At 40.6% G+C, this 24586-nt stretch overlaps 1 protein-coding gene across 9 annotated transcripts in view; it reads right to left on the minus strand.

Moving 5' to 3' along the window:
* Window positions 1-22851, minus strand: part of Ntng1 (netrin G1) — a 347205-nt gene extending 324354 nt beyond the window's left edge. Inside the window, exons 1-2 of one of the 9 annotated variants that reach the window (XM_052730077.1) lie at window positions 18195-22851; window positions 10619-11368 (exon numbers count right to left, since the gene is read on the minus strand). In XM_052730077.1, the coding sequence (XP_052586037.1) occupies window positions 10619-10864 (246 nt within the window). In that variant the 5' untranslated portion in view covers window positions 10865-11368; window positions 18195-22851. The remainder of the gene's footprint in view (window positions 1-10618; window positions 11369-18194) is intronic. The other 8 variants (XM_052730078.1, XM_052730081.1, XM_052730080.1 and 5 more) reach the window with 8 other exon arrangements.
* Window positions 22852-24586: the final 1735 nt, after the last annotated feature.

Here is a 24586-nt window from a genome sequence, read left to right on the forward strand (position 1 = left end):
TGAGTTCCCACTAGCTTGGTTTGGTTGTCTCTGTAGGTTTCAAGTACCTTCAAATTTTAACAGCTTGCAGCACAGTCAATTCTGTCCCAGCGAGCAGGTGTGTATGGAATAATAATCTTAGATATGATTAAATTACCAAACCTATGTTTTAAGTTACTTCATTCCCTCAACAAATGTGTATTAAAGCCACCATGGACATACATTCCTGTCCGTAGGAATGTGTATACTGGAAAGGAAAAATATGTGAACAAGTTGGTCAATACACGACATAGTAAGCAGTAGATCACTATCGCTGGACTAACATCAGTCAGAAGGGAAAAAATAAAGGATAGCCCCTAATGACATGACTCTTCTGATTGACTGTGCTGTCCTGACTATTAAATGTTTTTAATCATATCCTGCAAGAAATATAATGAAACACACACACACACACACACACACACACACACACACACACACACGGCAACAGGTAAGGATGAGAAGAATGTTAGATATGAGCATCAGACAGACTCCTTCAAGAGGCTTCTTAAAGAAGTGACTTGAATTAATGGTGAGAACCAGCTACAGGAAGCTGCTTAGAATGCAGAACCCCTGAACACACCTTATCTCGAGAGATCATGAAAACCGAGCAGGCACCAACCTGATTGGTTCTAGGATGAAAGAATATTCTCTTTGGAGACCTGATGTTCTTGAACCACTTGGACTGAATAAGAGCCCATGATGTAGTCTGGGGTGTAGGGTGTCCCCAGCTCCCACCCCCACCAGAGAGCCAGTGATAAACTGTTAGGAGGGACAAGAGAAAACAACCTAGTGAGGAGGGAAGAGCACTGGAGAGGTCAAAGTCCTACGTGGTTATGCAGAGCCTTTCAGGCAGTAGGAAGAGGTTGGGTTTCATTTTGAATGAACACAGTGTTAGAGGATAAAGTTGAATAAGGAAAGGATGAAAGGAATCAAGTTTTTAAAGTTGCAGTCATCCCTCTAAATTCATGGGAACTAGTTCTAGAATTCCTTGTGGGTACCAGAATCTATGGATGTTTACATCCACGATATGAAATGTTGTAATGTTGCGTGTAGCTATTCACAGTTCTCTGCATATTTAAATCAGCTTTAGACTAGCTACCATGTGAATACTTTGTAGGCAGTTGCTCCACACTATTAAATATCTGTACATGTTTAGGACAAACAAGACCTTTGAAAAGGTTTTTTATTCCAACTTGGTTGAATACTTATATATACAACCTTCAGATGTGAAGAGCCGAATATATAAAAATACACACTTATATATTATATCACATATCACGGTATATTACAAAATGTATGTAATTTTGTTAATAGAACAAGAGTTGAAAAAAAGGAGGCCAATTAAGAGATACTATAGAGTTCAGCTTAGAGAGCTGGTTGAGATCAGTTCCTGCTACCAGGAATGGTGAAATATGGTCAGATTTACAATATATCGTGAAGCTTTCACTAATAGGACTTGCTAGTATGTGTTATTACAGAGGAAGGGAATTTCTAGACTCTTTTCTCTGAGCAATAGATAGATGCATATAAGCTGCCATTTACAGACATGGAACAAACGAGAGCAAAATCGATTTGGGAAGGAAAAAAAAAACAAGACTGCTATAATAAACCTGTTAGATTTTAAATAGTAGACATCCAAATAGAGAAACCATGTAGGCAGTCTGCTCTAGGACACCAGTTTTTATTGAGGCTGTAAAACAAACAGAAGCATCAGGCCAACTACTTTTCTCAACACCTCACCCACTATGATATGTTGTTGCTAACTAGTCAACAATTGCTGACTTATTATTCCGGAGTGAGACAGTGTGAGTACAGTATGTACTCATCTCTCTGTGTTTCCTAACAGCCTATTTCCATTTTTATGAACACGTTAAAGGGAAAGAAAGAAAGAATAGAAAAAAACTGTTGATTGGCTCCCTTACCCCTGAATGAAGACTCCCATCACATTATATGCATTTCCAACATTCTGTGCACTCTGTTTACAGAATCCAATTTTCTGACTTTATTTCAGATAAAAGGCTTTCTAAATAACAAAATCATAGCATTGTAACTCACAGTCCACATCACAAATATACTTTTTAAAATGGTGTTCACCACGGTTTTCTTGAATATACTACAAATAAAATTAAGAGGGAATAGAATAGTTTAAGAGAAGGCCATGAGTGTCAGCATGCCCACATCTATTGCATTCCCACTCCCTAGATGGAAAAATTACTTAGCCTCATGCTTCAATTACTTTACCTGGTACACAAGGGTAATGATAGGATTAAAGATTATAGGAGCAAACCATCTCAAGTGTTTAATACAAAGCAGGGCACCAATAAGTTCTTTATCAAATCAGTATCAGCTACAAGTCAAATCTGTGAAGTGTAGTACAAACTCAGTTCAAAAAGCATGCAGTAAGCTCTACTGTACATATTATACTGCATCAGCCATTTAAAAAGCACCAAGCCCTATGATGGCTAAACACAGTATTATTGTGATCCAGATAATATTCATATTAATGGAAACACTCCCTAACACCTCATATAAGAGAATCTGCCAAAACTTTAGAATAATAATCCATCTGGCACAGTCTTTGCATACATAAACACCTTGGATTAACATATCGGCCATGAGCTCATTTTCTCTATATTATGACATGTATAGATATCAACTGTATTCTTTTCTACTCATACAGAGACTTCAAGTGGTCCATAATTTATCAAGCAGTTCACAACTTTTGAATTCACTTCCAAAAGAATGAGGAACACTACCGTAAACTTCATGTGACCTACAGACCTCAGCTCTCCATGTCAGTCAGACAACTTTCAGTTTTACACATCCCACATTCATGTCATCTGGCACCTATACACACACTAAAATATCTTTCTTTGAAATACAGAATTCGTTCTCTAGGATGGTCTTCTATCTTCTCAGCTGGCTTCCCATCTCTCACACTTGTTCAGTTTTTTTCAACCTACGTATTAATTCCTCCCTCATACAAATCAACACAGAAGAACCACAGCAAAGCTGAAACACAAGATTAATTTCTAGGACATGCTTGGAAGTGTATTTGATTTCTCCATTTTATCATTTCTAAAAAGGAACAAGATCAACAGCAAAGGAACAAAAAGTTACACATGGTGGTGGAAAATCATTGGCAGACATGACCTGATGATAATGTCAGAACCTGGACCTCTCCACAGACATCGACCTTCTGGAACAAAAGGGCTCTTTCTTTGTACTGGAGCAATACCCAGCTCAACTCTTCATTTAATATTTTAGAAGTCAGCTTCAAGGTAGGTCAAAGAGTGAAAACCAATTCTTGTTTCTTTCTCAGCTCACACCTTTAATTTCCATGGAACAGATACTATGTGAATCTATCTCTTCCCAGCATGATGAGAAGAAACTGACCACCTGCCAATCTCAGTAACTTGTTTTCAAACATGATGCTTATAAAACAACTTTCAGCATTTTTTCCAAATGTAAGAAAAGGAATTCTGAAAACTTAAAAAGAAAAATGTCACTTTAAACAAAAAATCTGTATTCTCATTGGTCTGGCAAATTAAAACCTAAGCAAATTTCACAACAACAGCTTTATACAAAGAATATGTTATTGTTTTCAATTGTTTTCAACAACGCAGATTCTAAGAGAAAATAAACTTTCTGCTTAAGGAAAATATCAACCTTGGGAAGTTTTTACATCATGAACAGAGGAGACACAGATGTGGACTCTCCGAAGGATCTTTGCTAGCCCAGGACTGTGGAAGCCTGCCATCAACATCCAGGGCAGAAATTCAGGGTGTTTACAGACTGAAAGGCTTGGGAAAATCCCTGAAGCAAGCTCTTGCCTTTAGACAAAAAGGATGCACACTCTTGGAACTGATTAACAAAACAGAAGTTTGTGTGGAAAGGCTCACATTTACATATATATGCACACACACACATATATTTCTTTTTAAATTGGTGGCTTCTATAGAAAAAAAGGTAGAATTACAAGCAACAAAACTACTATAGTTAGAAATAAAGGCATGCAAATGGACAAGAAACTCAGGCATCAGCCTTCACAATAAGGAAATAAATGCAGTAGATGCATGCTTAATAAAATTAAGTGCCACTTGCACTCCAAAATATGTCCTTATCTCAATGTGAAATTTTAAATATTCCAACCATAGCTGAAAGAGTGGAAGGAATTGGATAATTTGACCCTCATTTTCTTGGCTAATTGTATCTCCTCTTTTATCTGCTAAAGCCTTGTAATAAGAGAATTTAAGAACATTTTCAAATATTTATAAAGACCTGAATATGCTGATGATATTGAATACAGTCCTTAAATAACGTTCTGGTGGACAATTTAGCAACATTTGTCAAGTGTCTTCAGGTATAAGAACCAAACCACCTAAATGCCTATGTATGGAAGTATAAGTGAAAAAAATCCACAGAATAAAATTACTACACAAAGGTATATGTAAAAATATAATGTTGAGTTAAAATAAAGAATTATGCAATGGTATATACAATATTTTTTTTGTAAATGTTTAAACCCTTAAGCAAGTTCTGAAGACCAATACCACACATAATATGTGGTTCAGATTCAGGAATAGAGATAGCATAGCACATGGAAAGGGTAAATCCTATATTGTAAAACTTCTGTTCTGGCTATGATATGGATAATGTATATTTACTGATCTAATATAAAATGTAGTTATCATTGTGGGTCTGTTTAAAGCTTCAGACACACAGTAGACGTCACATAGTTTGTATTCAGCATTTTGTTTGGAAAGAGGGCTCCTGATTTCATTCTTGACCACGTATGCGAGGTCATCACTTCTACTTCTATGGGATCTCGAAGTCCAACAAAAGAGAGCAAAGCTCAGAGACAAGGACTTGTCTGATTCCCAAGAGCCTTCTTTCTCATGACTGAGATGCAGATGGGTTCTCCAGTGAGTGACCATTCCGTCCTTGAGGACATAAGAAGATGGCCTTTCCACTCGATTTCTACTCAATAACACACACTTTCCTTCAACCCTGAAGTCTTGGTATGTGGGAGACAAGTCTTTTAAGTTAAATCATACTGTTCAGATGAGCATAGAAATAATAATTTTTCTAGGTAGGAAGATACACTATGGCAAAGATCTATAATAGCTATTAAAATCACATTCTAGCCGGGCGGTGGTGGCGCACGCCTTTAATCCCAACACTCGGGAGGCAGAACCAGGCGGATCTCTGTGAGTTCGAGGCCAGCCTGGTCTCCAAAGCGAGTTCCAGGAAAGGCGCAAAGCTACACAGAGAAACCTTGTCTCGAAAAACAAAAACAAACAACAACAACAAAAAAAATCACATTCTAGAGACAACTACTTCCTTTGAGGAAAGTCTCTATGTACTGCTTGGTGTAATTCTCACCACTACCACTAGGGTCGCATGCACTAGTTATACTTCCTCACTCTGCACCCAATGATCTGGAATAATAAGGGTGAAACATTAACATAACAAAGAGCACTTATGCACCTAGAAAATACTAACAGAGCGCTGGCCAGACGGCTCAGTGCATCAGTGGGTAAAACCACTTGCTAAGTAAGCCTGAAGACCTTTTGTTTAGTCCTAGGGACCCACGGTGGAAGGAGAGACACAGCTCTCAAATGTTGTCCTCAGACCTCCACAAGTGTGCCCACCTGTCCCCCCCAACCTATAATATTAATAATAATAAATAAATCCAATTTTTCTGAAAGGGAAATGCAACTATGTAACAATAAATAACATGAGATTATGTTAATTTTACGACCCTGGCCATAATTGTTGCCATCTCCTGATCATGACCTCCTCCATATCTGTAAACCATTTCCAGCTATACCAAACCAATGCAGCTTCAGCTCAACTGCAGAGTTCCTTTCTTATCCGGTTGCTACCCTTAAGCCCGACAGAGATACAGTAAGGACCTAACGAGAGGTACTAATAAACTGTATTTAGCCAGTTACGAGGCAGGTAGAGTACTTTAGACTTGATACCCTAGATAAAAGGGAGCTGTTGTGAGCTCCTCAACAAGAGGCTCCTTGATGAAGTGATAAATCAGAAAGATAGATCTCAGTGGAACTTAATCATTTCGATGTAAATTAGTCATCTCTGAGAAATAAGCCTAAATAATGAACTAATAATAAAGAAGTGTTAATAATGAAAAAACAAACAAACAAAACAGAAGTTTTCTTAAAACTCCATTCTGCCCTAATTTAAGAGGTAAATCAGTTCAAATGAAAGATGTCACTGTTATTTAAACTCCATTCACTTATCAAATTATGATTCATGTAAAGAGAGTGCATTTTTTAAGACTATTCAATTATTGTATAAGTCAACGTCACTTCCAGTTTTTGGAAAATTGATATTAATCCCTTGTCACTGCAAAAAATATAATCGAGTTTATCAAATTAATTTCTCAAAGGCCACCTGATAGCCACCAGATGGGAACCCAGGACTCTGTCAAATCAGAGCTATGAGCTAAATGTAGTCCTGAAGACTCTGCATTGCCAACTACCTGCCCCACAGGTTCCTTTGAAATCACAAAATGTAAAAGTTTCCTATTACTTTTATAAATTTCATTTGACTCTAATGAAACATGTCCTATCCACAATGCTTACAATAACTATTTTCTATTACAATAACTATATTCCACACAATATGGAATCATCATTAACAGACCTGGTAAGGTCCTTGAGTAAATGCCTATTGAGAGAACAGGCACACATTAATAAATTTTCTCAAGAAAATCCATTTCCATTTCAAGGTCTGACATTTTATTTAGAAAAATTATGCCCTTTCTTTTAATTATTCCAGTAAACATAATGAGGGTGTCGCTAAATACACCTCAGAGGACTTGATTTTCTCCATTTTTTAGTCATACGAGTGTATTTGTAATTAAAGGCATGCTGCATTAATGATGCTGGAAGTCTCCATGGTAAACATTTAATGTCCACCTCATAACATTATGCCAAAATTACATGCACAAAAGACTTTTTAATAATCTTTGTTTTCTCATTTCGTTTTGATTGGCTCTGAAATCCGTGGCAGCACTGGAGGGCTCCTATTTCCACAGCCATCAGCACTTCTGCCCCATAAATTGTACAAATGTACATGGCGCCTTTCGTCTGGAGGCTTCTTTTCCATGCTTCTGTTTAAGTTATACAGAAAATTGGCTGCAAGCTGGAGATAATTGCAGATAATTTTTCCATTTTTAAGCCACTGGGGTGTTGCCTGGGGGGCACGACAGCTCTGTTTATCTAAACACAAAGACCAAGCCACAGCTCTGTGTTGTCACTTGGCTTTACACACAGGATCAGATCATCCTATCTGCTCCTTATGCAAATTAAATCATTGTCACTAGATGACCTGTGTCTTCTGATAGAGGCATGCCACCTGAAGCTTGTATTATGGCTGAAAGAACAGGATTGACACAAATAGGTTACTTCCGCTGTAAAAGCAAAAGCAGTCAATTCTGTGCCTTGCACATTTCTCCCCATTAACAAAAACAGTGTTTGTTTTTAGGCACTCTCAATTTGGAAAGGAGTATATTAAATTAAAAAGAAAACAAATATTTCACACACACATACATATATGATATTCACACACATATATGCTCTATATTCATTTGTAGTCTCTATTACACTATCATAGACAGACACATTTTTCCAATAAACTATTGTTCGTGTTTGTATAATTAATATATTACCATGTCAAATTACTTGACATAGAAAATTTGACATAGATAGGACATCCAGGTTAGCAAGCAGAGACCTATTATTAAATGGAATCATAAGCTATTTTTTCCCCTTCAAATTCACTCTGCATTAAAATAAGTGCAATATTCATGGGTGGTCACGGGCATATACTGACAGAGAAAATACAGAAGGCAGCACCATGGATTTTCAGTGCAATACCCATGAACCTCCACTTTATATTAACGACATTAACCCTGGGAATTACAGACTATTTCTATGGTTGAATGTATTCTCTGTGTTCAGAATCCCTGGAGTCATTACTAATAAGAGTGTTAGGAGCCGAGGAGGCAAAGCCATTTTACAGTAAACATTTACATATAGGGGCTAAGTAGTGGCTGTGTCTATTTGGCAGCCCCTGTGATGTAATAGGCCATAACGACTCTGGAGGAGCTGGAATGGAAGCGAGTGTCAGGGAGCGGAGGACCCATAAGTCCCAGCATAAGTGACTTTATGGATTCCCATTAGACTGGGCTAAGGAGCTCCTGAGCAGACCTGATATGACAGCATCCCGAGATGCTTTTACAGCCTGTGTCAAGAACTCTTACACTGAGGCACTTTACAGAAAATCTACAACTACGGAAGCGAAGTCGGGCTGTATTTGGGCCATTATCATTGTCGTGGCATATGATATGCATACTAATAGTTCCAAAGTTCACATTTAAAGGAGATTATTAAATCTGCTATGCTAATCATATGCACATTACATTACAAATTAATGACTGATAGGTAGCTCAGAAATCTCACACCCTGCCCAGTGACATGCTTAAGTCTACCAGCGCTTCCAAGGGCCTGCACTGCATTCCAGTGCAACCTGGGTGGGGTTTCCTATGAACAGATATGTGTAACACAGGTGTACTTAGGGCCAACCTAGGAATTTTCTTTTAGTTATCTTTTCTCATGGTTCCTTTACCATCATTTAGCCACTGACTTGATAGGAATTAACTTACTTAAGGACCTTAGACCATGTCCCTGTGAAAAGCTAGTCTGGAAGTTTGTGCAATGTGTCCTTTCCCGCTTCTACTGGGAGAAGCAGGCGTGCTGAACATGGGAATTCTTTACATGTTGGGCAGGAAAGATGCTGAGCAAGTGTTCTCTGGCCAAAAGTGAATTCAGGGAACCAACACACACACAAATCCTACCTTGAACACATCCTACAGCACTTGTGTGAGTAGAAACTGGACCTTGGCAAAGGACATTAAGTACTTCACTTAGATCTGCAAATTATTAAGCAATTCCAAAAGAGGCACATTGTTCAGAGCATCACAGAAACCAACAGATAGGGCGAGAGTGCTCTTGATGAGAAAATCTGGCCAGAATGCAGGCTCCTGGAGCTTAGATCACCTATAGCCAAACAGTAACTTCATACCACATTTGCAACGAAATTTTAAATTTGATCTTTCATAAGAAATTACTACTAAAGACTTCATATAAGGCCGACAAATGTCCCTGCTCTTTCATAGATTTATTGGAGTTTTAGTGATACGTTTGAAAAAACTCCACTGGAAGCCCGTGGTTTCCAAAATGCAACTTCTTTCAGAAGTACATACCTGTTACCCAGAGAGACGGGCCCTCTCTTTGAAATATTTAGTCATTTAGGGCACTTTAGTCATAGTGACACCTAATAGCCAAGATCTTTTTCTCACTCTCCACAAAATCAGGTTTAGACTATAATTCAAAGCAGTCCCCAAAGGCACTTCTGAAAAATGGCAAGCCCTTAGCTTTTAGGTGAAAACACTCTTTATTGCTCAAAATTGTTTCCTGCTACAAAACCTTTTCTATAGTGCTCCGCCTGAGACAATCTTATGTTAATTTAACTCACTGGGGACTGTGAGCAGATGCTACTTTGATTAATAGTTTCACTATCCTGAAAATGCCAGGCCAAGTTCAAGATAATAAAGTCAGGTAATATACTATTAAAATCTGCCACATGGTTATATCTGTTATGTGGATTAAAATGGGGTCACGGTTCTTATATCAAATAAAGACTGCCTATAATAATAAAAGCCAACAACATAAACCAAGTGGACATACTGTCTTGATTCCTTACCACTTTAACTGACACTATATTAATACCCATCTCTTTAATAACACTTTACAGGTGTATTTTCGGCTATGATTTTAGTTGTCTATTTGGAAATGCAACATGTTCCTCCAATACTACCTTTCTCCTAGCAGATGTTCTACCTGGAATAGGTCTTAAATACACCCCAAGAATAAAGAATGTTATAACTCCTCTTATTGTTGTCTGAACTTACATGCCCCCAGGTCATTGTTTTCAGCAAATGTGTTTTCAGCATTTCAGCATCCACCCTCAAAATTTCCACAGAAATGTCGTAAGGATATGCATGAGTTGGTAAATAGGATCTCTGGAAAAGTCCCTCAAGAAAGCCTACTGTCCTTCCTTCTTCTTTTCCTCTTGCTGGTCCCTTATCTGATGAAACCCTATTACAGATCCTGTCGGGTAAAGGAAACAGGAGATCTCAACTAATCTTGATTTACTAACTGATTTTCACCATTAATGTAACCCAGCTGACCTAATGCTCCAGTTTCTGAAATTTAGCCATCAGTTTGGCTTTTTGATTTTTAATATTTACCCACTCCATCTGTTTCACTGAACCCTTTGGCTTGCCGGCAAGCAGGAAGTCCCCACATATCAATCACATCATATATATTGTAATCCCAGACAGGACAAGCTTGCCTCCACTGAGAACGAAGCCAGCCTCTCAACACGCATCTGCCACCTGCAGATTTGCCTCTGCCAGACTGAGCCTTCACACTCCCCACACGGGGCTGCCTATGAGATTCAACACCATTTGTGTGAAATACTCTGCTCGAAAGCAGTGCCTCACCATTGCACAGAATGACTCAGGAGGGTCTCCACAGGTAATATCCGGAGGGTCCAGTTTCACCTTCAGATATTTTGTCATGTCCGTGGATTCCGGCTGGCAGGCCATATAATCCCAAACTTTCCCTTCTTCTGTGTAAATCTGAGTTTTACATACATCGTAATGTCCCCACACTAAAGGGTAGGGCTGCATCACAGAGGACACTGTAACCCACAGGGCATGAATCGACAGGAATCTTGACAAATACATCTCTAAAATCTTGGCAGTCTTCGTGTCTTATTTGCAGTCAGTGTCTCCGTTACATATACATGAGTATTGTGTGTGTGTGTGTGTGTGTGTGTGTCTTTATGTAGGTAGGTCTGTATATTAAAAAAAAAAATATGCTGAAGTCTCAAAGCAGATTCCAAAACCAAATGTGATAGATTGAAATACTGTGTGTGGTCAGGTACGTTGAGGACTTTGGTGGAAGCCTAATGTGCTTCTGTGTTAGGCGTTAACAGCTTGCAGCCTTTTCTCCTCGTAGAACATATCTATTAGACTTTTGTGAAAGATGTCCAGGAGAAGATAATAATTTAGCAAAGTGATGGCTCTCCCGTTGTACATTCGATAATCCTGAGTGATCCTCAGCATTCAGGGTTCACTGGGGCTGCTCAGGTGTGAAGATGGATCAGTATCTGAAGCACAAGGATGAGTGTCTATGGTCCTGTGTCTGTTTCCCAGCAATCATTTTCCTTTTTCTTCTGGTACCAACACCTTTTTGGAAACAATAAGAGTAAGAGTTATTGCCCTGGAATCAATACATTAGGAAATGTATGGTACGTGGACATTTCAGAGGCTCGGTGTGATATAAAGCAAATTGGTGTAATATGGACAAGCTTCAGTTAGATGACTTGCTAGGATGATCAGGGTACCTATCCACATTGGGGAGGATTTTGATATGGAAGATCTGACTCTTCCATAAGAAAGGTAGATGAATATGTTCTGGGAGAGTTAACAGGTTTTTTGCTTCAAAAATTTTATTTCCATCTTAACTACTGAGAGCAAGCTTCTGGATTTAAACAGCTCTCATAGCTAGCTAAAAAATCTTCCAAGAGAACAATGGGGATAAAGAGAGCCTTTATAATAATGACAACTACTTATGCCTTTTTTCTTTTGGCAAAGAGACCCTAAAATTCTCTAAATTCCTTGCAAATTTCTTAGCTTTTGTTAGGGGCAGGTGAGTGAAAACTGGTCTTGTTGGCACAAGCCTGTCTCTGAATTTGCTCATTATACTGGAAGAATTTAACATCTTTTATTTAGTTGCATTTACTGAAAAAGATAATTAGACTCTCTGAAAATACTCAGAAAATAGAACCAAAGGGGCATATATTCCTTTCATAAGAATCTTCTATTTTCTTACATCTTTTTATAGCTGTCACATCTGGATTTGCAGTTACTTTCTGTAACAGAAGAGAATTTGTCCCAAAGGTGGATAGTATATGCTGCTTTAAAAGTGAAAGCTTCGTAGTAAAACACACAGTTTAAAATGCACATATAAAAATAGCTGAGGGTGAGCTGACAGGCCATGAAGCAGTATAATAGGGCACTGATTCTAAGAGAAAATAAAAATTTCCATTTCAATGTGCTTTGGGTAAACCGATAACACAGCCTACATAACTTACAGATGCAAGTCACTGGTAAGTTCCACTAGCAACTTTTCAACTATTCAAATATTAACAAATGTTAACATTTGAAACCCAGATGTGAAAGTATACTTTCTTAGTTATTTAGTTCATATTCCTAGTTCAAATTATTAAATACTTTTCAGTTTTAAAAGAACAACAACAAAAAAAAACTATAGCCTTGGAAAATTCCATTATAGACTCTTTGATTCATATTAAACAGTTTAAATAAGGAAGTTCTCTATCTTCAAGCAATCTTATAAAGGGAATGCACTATATTTAAATAATGCACCATCTTAAAATGAACGAAGCCACAGAGACTATGAAATGCCAACAGATGGTTGAATTGTGTTTCCATAGCAAAGTAATTTATAATAATTGCTTTATGGATGCAAGTGCAATTTTCATTATATTCAATTCATAAAATGTTATCATACAGCTGCAATTTGTGATATTTTCTATTAGGAAAAGTGTTGAATATTTGAGTTCCCATAAAACAATAATTAGCAATGTGTCTAAACATGTGTAAACTACAGATTTAAATTTGCTTCTTTGTGACTTTGACACTGTTCAGTGGCATGCATTTGGAAATCTTAAACTAAAAGGAATAGAAAAATAAAACATTACAGGAGCATGTGTTGTAGCTACTCGAACTTGTCTGATTTTTTTTGTTTGTTTGTTTTTGGATTCATTAAGTTGGTATTTTCAGAAATGCCCAACACATTGACGATTAATAATCTGAAAAGGCATTGAGACGAAAGAAATGTACATTTCCTAGACTAATTTTTCAACTATGTTTACTACATCCTTAAAAGGAAGCAGACACTTTGGAAAGTGAAGAAAAAGAGCATTAGAGGTGAGGTAGTATAAAATCAACCAGTTCCAAAATTATTAACAACACTTTTTTAGTTTCAAAACCCAGCAATTTGTAATTCAGGAACAATATAATTTTAAAGACTTGGAACCAATGCCTTTGAGTTTGAATTGAGTGAATATTTGGTTAATTTGTAATATTATTTTTAAAAGACCTTTTCAAGTATATAGACTTAAATGACCCTCGAGATTACTCTTCATCCTTTTTAACCAGTCCTGTTCCCTCAACCACCTACCCTTTGTTACTCTGTCTTTGTGCCTAGTTTACCTCCATGACCTCATCTGGTATATTTCTACATGAAAATGTGGGCACTAAGGAAATACATGTAACTGTCATCACGCCCTGACGACAGCACTTCCAATGCAGCGGCTTCTCATTAAAGTCTACCAGACTGTAATGATGGCCATTACACAGAATTATGGACTACATCATTGATCGAAGTTAGAGAATTGACAGGGGAAAATGCAGAGGGGTGCAAGATATTTGAATACGAGGCCGTTGCAGGACTGTGCGGCACACATTCTTGACAAGAGGCAGCCAATTATAGCTTAAATTTCTGGCACCTAACCAGTTGTGATTAATAGTTTTCCATTACATTACAGACATATTATTAATGTATTAAAAATGTCAAGCTTTGGCAAGCACTAATATGGTGTGGCTCAGTTGGTCTGCAGAATTTACATTTAATGAGCTCCCATTGACACGGAAAAAGGTATTGACCACAGTGTAATGCAAATCAGAGTACAGTCATAAGCTGTTCTTTAACATAATTATATTTCCCCTTCTAACTTTTAAGTCTGTAGCACCCTCTCTTTTAGACCCTTCATATCAAAGTTGCCTTCCTTCCCACTATCATACAGGCTATCAAATAAATCCTTCTACTTCATATTAGAAGAAATTAAATCTATAAACTTTAGTGACAAAGAGGCCTTATAAGAATCAGAAATTTGTTGTAAAAGTATAATTATGGGATTTTTCAGAGAAAGTAAATATTATACAAAGAGAATATTATTTACACCACCGCATCCAACACTTAATGCTGCTGTTTTCCAGCTGGCTCTCCTCTGAACCGGGTTAAAAATATCAATATCTTCTTAAAAGCTAGGCCATGACTGCAAATGGCTAGACAAACTGATTAGAGGATGGGCAGCCAATGACATATTTGGGGACTTAGTATCCTAAATGCATCCCTTCCTTCCGGCACATAACTGAACTAAATGCCAACTAGTGTGAATTTATCTCAAGGGTCTGGATCATCCAGGTAAGGGCAACTTCAGAAGAGCTCTGGGCAGTTCCAGGTCTGAATCTGCACTTTCTCCACCTGGGAACTCAGAACAATCAAAGACTGCCATCATCTCTACCTATGAGCTGAAGTAGTAAGAAATCACTACTAATCCTTTGTGTTTAAAAATTTTCCCCATTAATATGTTACAAGCCCACAGATCTCTGGCATACGAATTTGCAGAGCCAATGAAAAAAATGCAAAACTACATGGATTTCAGGTTGATAGGTATTATTGATCAGGGCTAAAATAGACTGCAAAATGGCTTTGCATCCATGGAATGTACATTTTTTCCAGGATTCGATAACTAATTCCCTTCCACCTTGGATTAACTTTGCAGAAGGAATTTCAAAAACCCTTCTCGTCATCAGAAAAAGAGAAAAAAATGGCTCCGAAGATATTACACAAAACTAATAATGATTAAAAGGATAAGCCATTATAGTTCCAAAGAATTGCCAGGGTCATCAACTAAGAAGAAAATATTGCCAGTAAATCTACCAACTCTCACTAGATTTTAGCATTCTTTTTATTATATAATCCCACTAGGAAGTGGGGGTGTGGTAATAGGCTAAATATTCCATAAATATGCAGCTCATCGGGACACCTGAAATAGACAGCTATTGACTCATTCTATGCAGACATTTAGATTTTTATAAAGCTACATGTTTCTGAATGGATATGAACAGAAGGAAATTTGAAGATAATCATATTTCATTGACTGAAGTAAATAAAGGGGAAACAATATGCAAACTCCATAACCTGTCAAGACTAGCAGCTGTGAACATAGTCACAATGAGATCACACGTTAGCATACATTTAATGCTCTTTGCACATGTCCATTTGTTGTGAAAAGGGAATCTTTTGATTTCTTCATGAGGGACAGAGGCTCAGGCCTTTTGGCTAACTATCTCAAAAACATAAGGAATCTAACATGTAATGCAACAATTCTGACATGTCTTACTCATACTTGGCTGAGTTTTATAAAGAACAATCATGGAAGTCTTAATAAAAAAAACAATTATCACACACTGTATTTCAAAGGTTTCTATTTTTATCAAAAGATAAATTGATGGAAGCCGGTACATATTTTCCAGGATGTCTGTGGAGGGGTAATACGTAAAATTACTTCAGAATCAACTAAGCCTAAAAGAAACCTGGCATTCAGATGTCATATGAAGGATAGAGCCTTCTTTCTAATATAGGGAAGTTCAGAAATACAACCTTCCACATACACAGCTGAAAAATTCTACACCCACTTGAAGTTGGAAACAGAACTCTAGATTCTAAAATTAAAATTACTTTCTGGAAGTATGTTGAATCGCTTACTTCCCCATAATGCAACATAATTCACACATACACAGGTGTACACGTGTAAATACTAACATGTATTTGTTTTCCTAAGTCATATGAAATTTTATTCCCTTGCCAGTGACTTGGTACTTTTGTTACTCACAAACTGTCTCCAAACCCTTATTTACAATATCTCCCAGCTAAATGCATAATGGTTTAATTGTTTAAAGGTATTGTCTGATGCTTTGCAGACAAAAGATAGAAGCAAAGACAGGTTTTTGCTCCCCCTGGTAAACACATGAAGGAAACTTCGACATGTGTTAGCTGCCTCCTAAAAACAACAAAACAAAACAAAGCTAGCCTGAACCATTTGAACCCACATGCCCAACTGACAAAGCTCTCAATGGGAACACAGTTGTATATCCAAATAAAATAGTTCCTTTTAAAATAAGTATGGAGATTCCTCTTAGAGAAAACTATAGGAAATGCCAACAAATTAAAAGCCGTATACATGAAACATTGACTGCCTCCATGTTGGTACTTAGTGATGAAAGATTTCTCATGTCATGGTATCTAGAAGAAAAAAAAAACATCCCCCTTATATATATGTAAGTGGGACAGCGTGGCATGTGAAATGTCAGATGTATTTCTTCTTTGCACCCTGGTTCTCCTTGCAAGGATCCAGGTTCTAATGAAAGATTGAAAGTTTCTTATGTTTAAAAATATTCTTGGACAATTATTGAGCTGATTTCCCTCTGCCAAAGAGAAGAGCTGGTAGGTAAGGCATTCAGAAAGACAAAGTACAAAATACTTGCAGGCAGACCTCCTTGCAGGTTAGAGGTACTTTCTTCTCCAAGAACCACACAAATCAGGAGATCCTTGCCCTCATCAGACGTCGATGCAAAACTTTCTAGCAAGCTTAATCACTATGCATATTTGAACAAATGATTTTGAGGGAAACGTCTTTGCTTTCTTTTTTTTTTTCTTCTTCTGTTAAGATAGGAAAACTTTTAGTGTTTTCAGTCATAAACCGAGGCCTGATTTCCAGAGCAAAGCTGCTGCCAGATTCACCATATGTTTAGTGGAGTTCTGAGTCTTGCTCAGAATTTTCCACTCGGAAGAGTGACAAAGTGTTGTGCTGGGAAGTTATTTGCTTGCTTACTCCTTTGTAAGGAAACGGGCACTAAAGAGGGCACAGCTAGAGGACCTGTAGTCTACAAACCTACACCTGGTGCAACTCTAAGAACTCTGCCTGCCACTTTTGCAAATGAAGTCGCTTTAAAATCCCCCTCCCTTCTCCCCAAGGCTTTTCCTACCAGGCCCTGTAAAATGACAGCTACTCTTAAAGAGATATGGGGGGGTGGGGGGGGGGGGGGGGGGAAGAGTCCCTGGATGAGGTTACCAAAATAAACAGCAGAGGGCGCAGTTTCTGTTTTTAAATCCAAGTTTTCTCTCCTATGAATCACTTAATTGGTTATTTTGGGCCCAATAATATTCGGTATTATTTGTATTATATATAGATATTCACAGATCCATAGCAGAGAGAAACTCCATGTCCCTAGCTGAATCCATCAACTGATAATGCGAAACCAGTAGGGGAGGAAAGGCTCCCCCACCAGCTTTCCAATGCTGTCTTTCCCTCCTTCCACGTTCTTCTCTCCCCAGCTGCACAATGTGTGGTAGTAACGCTTTAATCTCGCACCAATAAAGGAGATTAAAAGAGGGGACTTCAAAAGCTCTCCACAGGGCGAGCAACAAGGCAAGTTTTTATTTATTTTTTTCCCTGATGAGAAAACTGAAAAAAAGGAAAATTAAATTATTAAAAAAAAAAAAAAAAAAAGCCTGTGCGACGCGTGTGGTCAGGTGTGTGTGTGGGAGACTGAGAGCTCGGCGCGTTGCGGGTGGGTGGATGGAGGCTCCGGATGCAACAGCCAGCGACCCTGTGCAGGGCGCACGCCAGGGATGGAGTGTGGGTGTGAGCGGTACGGGCTCCGGAGTGCGCACAGGCTCCGCGCTGCCTCCTTAAGGCGCTTTCCAAAGTTCCTCGCCCACCCGGATCTCCCCTCCCGCCCTCGGCGGGCACCCGGGGTTGACAGAGAGAGGGATGGCAGGAGGGAAGGAACTGATGCCGAGGGGCCACCCAGAGAGGCGCGGGTCGCTGGAGGAGAGGGGAGTCAGCTAGCACTTACCCGAGCCCCCCTCCGGCCCTGTGCCAGGCGGGAGCTGAGCCGTCGGCGCGGGGCGGCGGCCCTGCCCAGCTTGGTCCCGCGTGGGGCGGCGACCGCAGCTGCGGGGACCCGCTGGCGGCGCACGGGGAGCGGGTGGAATGGGAACGCGGCGGGTGTGGACCCGAGTCGCCGCCACCGCAGCCCCGGGGTCCGTATCCCACCCTGCAAGCGCCCTGCGGGCGGAGGGGAGGAGGAGTCCACGGCCCCAGACCCCACGGCGCCCGGCGCCTCCCGTCCCGCTTACCTTGGCCTCGCGCCCCTGGGGCAGCCTCGTCGCGCGTCGCCCCTCTCGGAGCCGGGACCCGGACAGGGGGAATTCCTTCCCGTTGACGTCCTCTTCCAAAATGCAAAAGATCAGTGACTTTGACAGGTAGATGAGGGGGAGGGAGAGGGGTGGGCGGAGAGGAAGGGAGGATGAGAAAGGTGCCTCTCCCTCCAAAAATACAGTGGGATTAGGAACCAAATCGCTGCCTTCCAAGGTCTCGCCAGCCGTCTCCGCTCGCAGCCTCCCCGCGCCGCCGCCACCGCCACTTCTCGTCTTAAACTTTTACTGTGGGTTTTCTCTCCCTCTTCTCTATTTCTATTCCTTTCTTCTTTCTTTTCTTTTAAGCCGCAGAACGATTTTTTTTTCCCCCCGATCCCGGGGGATCAGAACCAGCGGCCGGGCGGTTCTATCCCGCTCGGCACCGCTTTCATTTTATTTCAGATGAAGATGTTGGGTCTTTTTTTTTTTCTTTTTTGTCAGAAGCGACATAAATCAGGACAATTAGCCTTGGCGCCAAGAAGAGCCTCTCGAAGCAATTTTGCCCCGGTTTCCTTCGCGCATTCCTCCACTCAAGTCAGAAATGTCACTGCACATAGCGTTGATGGCTGCGAGACGCGACGCACCCAAAGTCCGTTTGATGAAATATACATGGCCCCAAGATGCTTCTGGATTGCGGTTCGCGGCTTCCCAGCCCCCGCCCGCGGCGCCCGGCCGGGACCCTGCTCCCAGCCCGCAGCCTGCTCTCGGCAAACTTAGGGGCGCGGACGAATTAGAGAGTGAGCGCCAGGGGCCGGCAAAGCGACTAGCGACGAAACAGCCCCGGGAAGCCGCAGCCCTCGGAGGGGTGGCGTGTTCTTCTCACTTAAAAAGCAGATCTTCTGCAACTGCCAGCGAGTGGAAGGATTGCAAAAAACCTTATACTACCTCGAGACCTGGGCGCTCCGAGCGGTCCTAACTCCGTCCCGCTCGCTGATTGTACGGCTGCTGCTCTGGCCACCGCCGCCACGGCTGCCGCCTTGTAGACACCTCGGGGTGCTGGGACAACAAGACCACCCACATCCTTATCTCCCACCTTTGTTGATCCACAGCAGCGCGGTTTCTACTGGCTCCCTCTCTTCTTCCCCTACTTCTGCCCCCTCCCCTTGCTCCTGACTTACCTCCCTACAGGGTTCCCAAGCACACCCCCTTCTTGCTAACTGGGAGCACGGTATTTTTTTAACTTGCAATTAGTTTGCCTAGCCAGAGCCCCCAAGCTCCTTGGTGTGAAATTCTTCCCACTTTAGAAAGTTGAAGTTCAAGTAGGAGCTTTGCTTCACAGGCGTCCTTGGTTTTCCCCGATGACAGACAAAAGCCACCTGGCCCCAAGGCTTTCTTTCCTACTAATGTGTCTCAGACTCTCCTAGGAGACCCCTTAGCTTCTTGTTAATGTTACATGCAAACCAATCCGACTTTCAGGAAGAGGTAGGGAGAGATTTTAATTAGAAAAAAAAGGACACTGCGATAGGGAAAATATTGATCTCACAAATGCACAATCATCTCCATGACAGCCCCCTAAACCGGAGTTTTCCTATACTGTAAAGGAAACAAGCCACGTAAGAGAGCGGGCATGCAAGGGCGGGTAAGCTGGTGTTTTGACTAACATGTGATTTGATTTGACAAGCAACCTTGTCTCTGTGGTTCAAGGCTTTGAGGGAGAGACTGACAAGAAGGTGCTTGCTCAGGCTGGTGGGGGTAGGAGGTGCTGCTTCTGAGGGAGACTGGAGTAGGGATGTTCAGTCATTGTAAAACAACAGGTCAGAAATGGGTACCTGTGAGCATCAGGTCACTAGCAACATGCTCCATAATGAAGGCAGGGCGCTAAGATTGGCAGGGACGTTTTTTCAGCCATGGTTGAGAATGGTGTTGGCAGAGAGGGTATGTGGTGAGAAGACTACTGAATTGAGGCCTGGACAGGAAGGAGGCTGGGATTCCACACAGCAGGACCTGTTTAGCACCTTGGCCTCCCCTTAACACTGGAGAAGACAGGGAATCCCCCCTCTGTTCCACTCAGAGCTAGAGTCTGGAATTTCTCTTCTTTGTGGCTTTTTCTTTGTTCTTTGACCCTGAAATTTCAAGAAAGGAGTCTCACCCTTGGGGGATGAGGCTGCTGGCAAGCCCGCAACCCTTGTTAGTTAGCTCTGCCTCCAGCCTGTCTCTTCCAGGTTCAAAGCACATTGATGTTGTAGAAAGACCGCCTACCCTTCCAGTCACCAACCAACTCTCCCTCTCTGCCCCCCCCCCCCCCAGCCCTGTCTTTTCGTGAGGTGCTTCTGTTCGGCAGGACTGATACAACATCCACAGTGGCAACTGGCCTGGACCCTGGACCACTGACAGCTATCAATCAGCCTCTCTTCTCCTCACCGCCCTTTGCAATCAGGCCAAAGGAGCCCCTTGTGAGTTCTCAGTCTCAGCACCAACTGACGCTTCGACGTGTTTCTCCAGTAAAAAGAAGCAGATTTAGACACCAAGAGAATTTCCACCAGAGAGATATTGGGGTCTTTGAAACATTAACCTCCACAGCTAACCCTTCCTACCGTTCGGATACCTGTCCTCGTGCCTAGGATTCTGGGTTCTGCTGAGTCTTCTGTGAGTTATAGACATCTGACTACTTCTTGAAGCCGACAACAGCCCCCACGGTAGATCTGCTGGGGAGATGGGGCCATTTCATGTCTCCCATGGAAACAGTAGATCTTCCAGAGTTGAGTTTTCTCTCCCCCGTGTGCCTGACCTCTGCAGAGACTTAGAATACCAGGCACTGCACACTTGGGTCTGAACTCTGGGGGGCACGTCGGGCTCCTTGGGGACTGACTTTTCAGCACCTAATTCAGTTCTCCGCAGTCTGGTTTCCTCCTGTCCTTCAATGGGAGTAGAGCTAGAAGAGGTTTGGCTGTCAGCTCTGGTATTTTGTTGTGTTTCTCCCAAGCAGAACTTTGAGTGGATGTGGCAAACCCAAACTGAGCATCCATGAACTAATATATGCATGTATTAAACTTGATTTCCTGAATATATCTTTTCATGTTTGTATGTAGTAAGAGTCAATCAGAAACTTACTTCAGGTATCTCATTGACATCCTGGAAAATAGTATAGGACATGCTTTACTTTTTGTCTTTAGTAAGTACACACACACACACACACACACACACACACACACACACACACACACACCTATATATTTAGCTTTCTTTGGACAGAATGGTTTTCTGTTTTGATTTAACCTTTCAACTTTACTTTTCTCTCTTCTTTTAGAGGTGAACTGTTTGATCTTTTAGCTGTCTATAGCTTCAGCTCTCTGGCTAGTTTCCATGCACTTCTCATTCTTCTTCTATTTAGATATCCATTTATTTGTAACCCTGTTAGATCTCTAACTGTTCCTCATTTTTCTAGGTTGGTAGCTTCTAAAAATCACTTTAGAGAGTTGGCAGGGTTGTCTGAATACTTGTAACTCTGGTGTGCCAAATGCTAATGATGGCAGATTTGCAACTTACCTGGTCCAAGAAGACATGTGTCTTTTTATAACTACTATATAGTACCAGATATAAAGTGGGTACAAGATAAATGTTTGTTGGTGGTGTGAATAAATTTTGACCATTCTCGGATTCTAATGAAGTCTATCAGGTAATGGGAACTAACCCCCACCTATTAAATTAAGACTTAGACTTAGAAACATTCAAATCAGGCATGTCAGGAATTTGTGGTGGCTGTAAAAGAAATTCCACAAAGTTAATGGCTTATAATAATAATAATAATAATAATGATAATAACAATAACAATAATAATAAATACATGTTTTGCACTGGTCTGGAGGACAAAAGAGATTGGAGTACCAAAACAGTTGGGTTCTAGTTAGAGGCCTCATGTGTTTAGATACCTAAGTCTGAATTCTCATATGGAGAGAGGAGGGCTGGTGTGCTCTGGAGTCCCTTTAATAAATGAACTAATCTTATTAATAAGGGCTCCACTCTTGTGACCTAGTTACCTCCTCGATTCTCCACCTCCAAATAGCATCAAACCATCAAGGTGGGGATTAGAATTTAAACATAACATGTGAGAGTGGACAGAAAAACTTAGCGGGTGGCCAGGGGCAATACAAGCGCTACTTGAATCATTATGGACTATGCTGTAAGTGCTTTCTACAGGTACTGCCTGTATCCAATAAAAGTATCCAGCTGGCTGTGATCACGTCTTTTGCACTCACCCACCTTCTCCCATGTGCTCAGGGAGGGCATGTTTGTTACAGAGCCATCACCAGTCTCATTTTGACAGATTTTGAGGTTCCTTTACCTGGAGCTTTACCTGCTTAAATTTTTTGACCTTTAAACCTCCAATGAGCTCTAAACATTTGATCGGGGCTCTATCATTAGGGTATGCTGGCATTTCCCTGCTTTTGTATTGTAGACGTACCCAGAAAGCTCTGTTTTAATGTTGTAAGTTTAGAAGACCGTTTCATTTAGCTTCTCTCAGGGCCGAAGACAGACCAAAGGAAGAATTGCATGATGTAAGGCAAACTTCACACACTTACAGGGTACTGATACGGGAACACAAAGACTAAACTAATGGTGTAAGCCATTTGGTGGTTAATGATTGATGCAAGGAACATGACCCCCAGCAAGCATGCGCTTCTTAATATATGGCACTGCAAATGAAAGTCGGGAAATAATAAACTTTGTAATTTCACAAAATATAGCTTTGGGTTTCTTTTAAGAGAAGGCACACTAACTAAAAAAGATGGGTATTAGTCAAATATTTTATCAATCATTTCTATTCTAACCTGAGGATGCCAAAAGTGCTTTTATAGTGTTCTTATTTTTGTTTACCCTTTCTCATCCATAAAAAGCCGGTAGTAATCATCTGGTAATTAATATATGACCTTAGACATTTTAATTCAACCAATTAATTCGTTGAAACCAGGACACACTGAGACCCCACTGCCCACTTTTTATTCTTTGTTTCTTCTTTGCTCCCTCCCGAAATTCTTTCTTTCTTGTACTCATTTTTTTCCACGGTTTATTGTTCTTCTACATATATAAGACAAGCATGCCACCATTAGATTTGGGTTATGCTATGATCTATACACACTAAGTAAGATCGTGGGAACTGTTTTGTTATGTTTAGTTTGCCTGCCTAAGGCCATTAACCTATTTCTTAAAAAAAGATGAGATCACATCATTCATTTGGTATAATGGCTGAAAACGTTCACTATCAAAAGTCAGCAGCTGTGACCATTTTCTCAAGTGAAATTCTCATATTTTCAGTTACTCTACAATAATAAACAACAGAAAAACAGCTTTATAAAATTGAGAAGGACAGTGCACGGGTGATGGCTGAGTAACTTCCATCTTAGGAGATCCTCCTATCAAGCCCATCCTAATAGTCATTCTATTCAGGGAACCTTGGTGGAACTCACAGTCATTTCTGGGACATTCCTGGGTACTGAATTAAATACCAAACTCAAGCACTGTGCTCACAAATCACCTTGAAAGGGGAGCTGGGTAACTACAAGTGATGTGCAGTGTTAGTGTGGTCAGACTTAACTTAAAGGAAGAAACACTGCAACAGTGAAACCTAGAGACTCATTTCCTATCCAAAGTGGGATAAAAGTACACAAACCACTGCCTGGCCAGCGATCCAGAAAAGAATGAAATGTGGCATCATGCCTTTGTGAGATGTCATGGAAATATAGAACAGAATGCAATTATAGACCAGCTCCACTTCAGCAAACCACTGCAGCGAGAGTATTCATGATACGAACTAACCCAACCGGGAATAAAGCAGGTGCAGAGGGAGAGCTGGGATCACAGGGCACCATTTGGTTTGAGGTGTTCTTTATCCAGATCTGTGTCCCTTCTTTTTTTGATTTCTTCCTTCTGAGTTTAGTCTGAGGTTTACCATTCTCCAGCCAGGACTCTCACTGCCTTTGGTGCATCTCTACTGCTCCGTCCTTCAACCTGAAGGCAGGCAGTGGGTGGGAGCTGGCTGCTGGCTTCTGGTGAGTAAGGCCGATTCATGCCAAGTGGCCTTTACTTCCTAGTGGGCTGCCTTCTTTTGCAATAAGGTTCCCACTGCTAAGAAAATGACTAAGTCTCTTAAATCCTGTCTCCATTTGTAGGGCAAAGGAAGGAAAGCAAAGGCATTATGAAGCCTTCTTACTTCAATAAGCCAGCATGACACCCAATTGTCAGTTTTCTGAACTCTGAAATTCCACAGAAAATAACATAATGGTCAGATTCCTATGATCTCACAGAATTTATTTCCTGCTCTCTCCCCCTATTCGTATTCTTCTTCCTCAGACATGAATTTCATGTCTACTCTGTATTAGAGACTGTGGTGGAAA

The sequence above is a fragment of the Peromyscus californicus genome, unplaced genomic scaffold (assembly GCF_007827085.1).
Source record: "Peromyscus californicus insignis strain IS unplaced genomic scaffold, ASM782708v3 Scaffold_9__1_contigs__length_137607984, whole genome shotgun sequence".
NCBI lineage: Eukaryota > Metazoa > Chordata > Mammalia > Rodentia > Cricetidae > Peromyscus > Peromyscus californicus.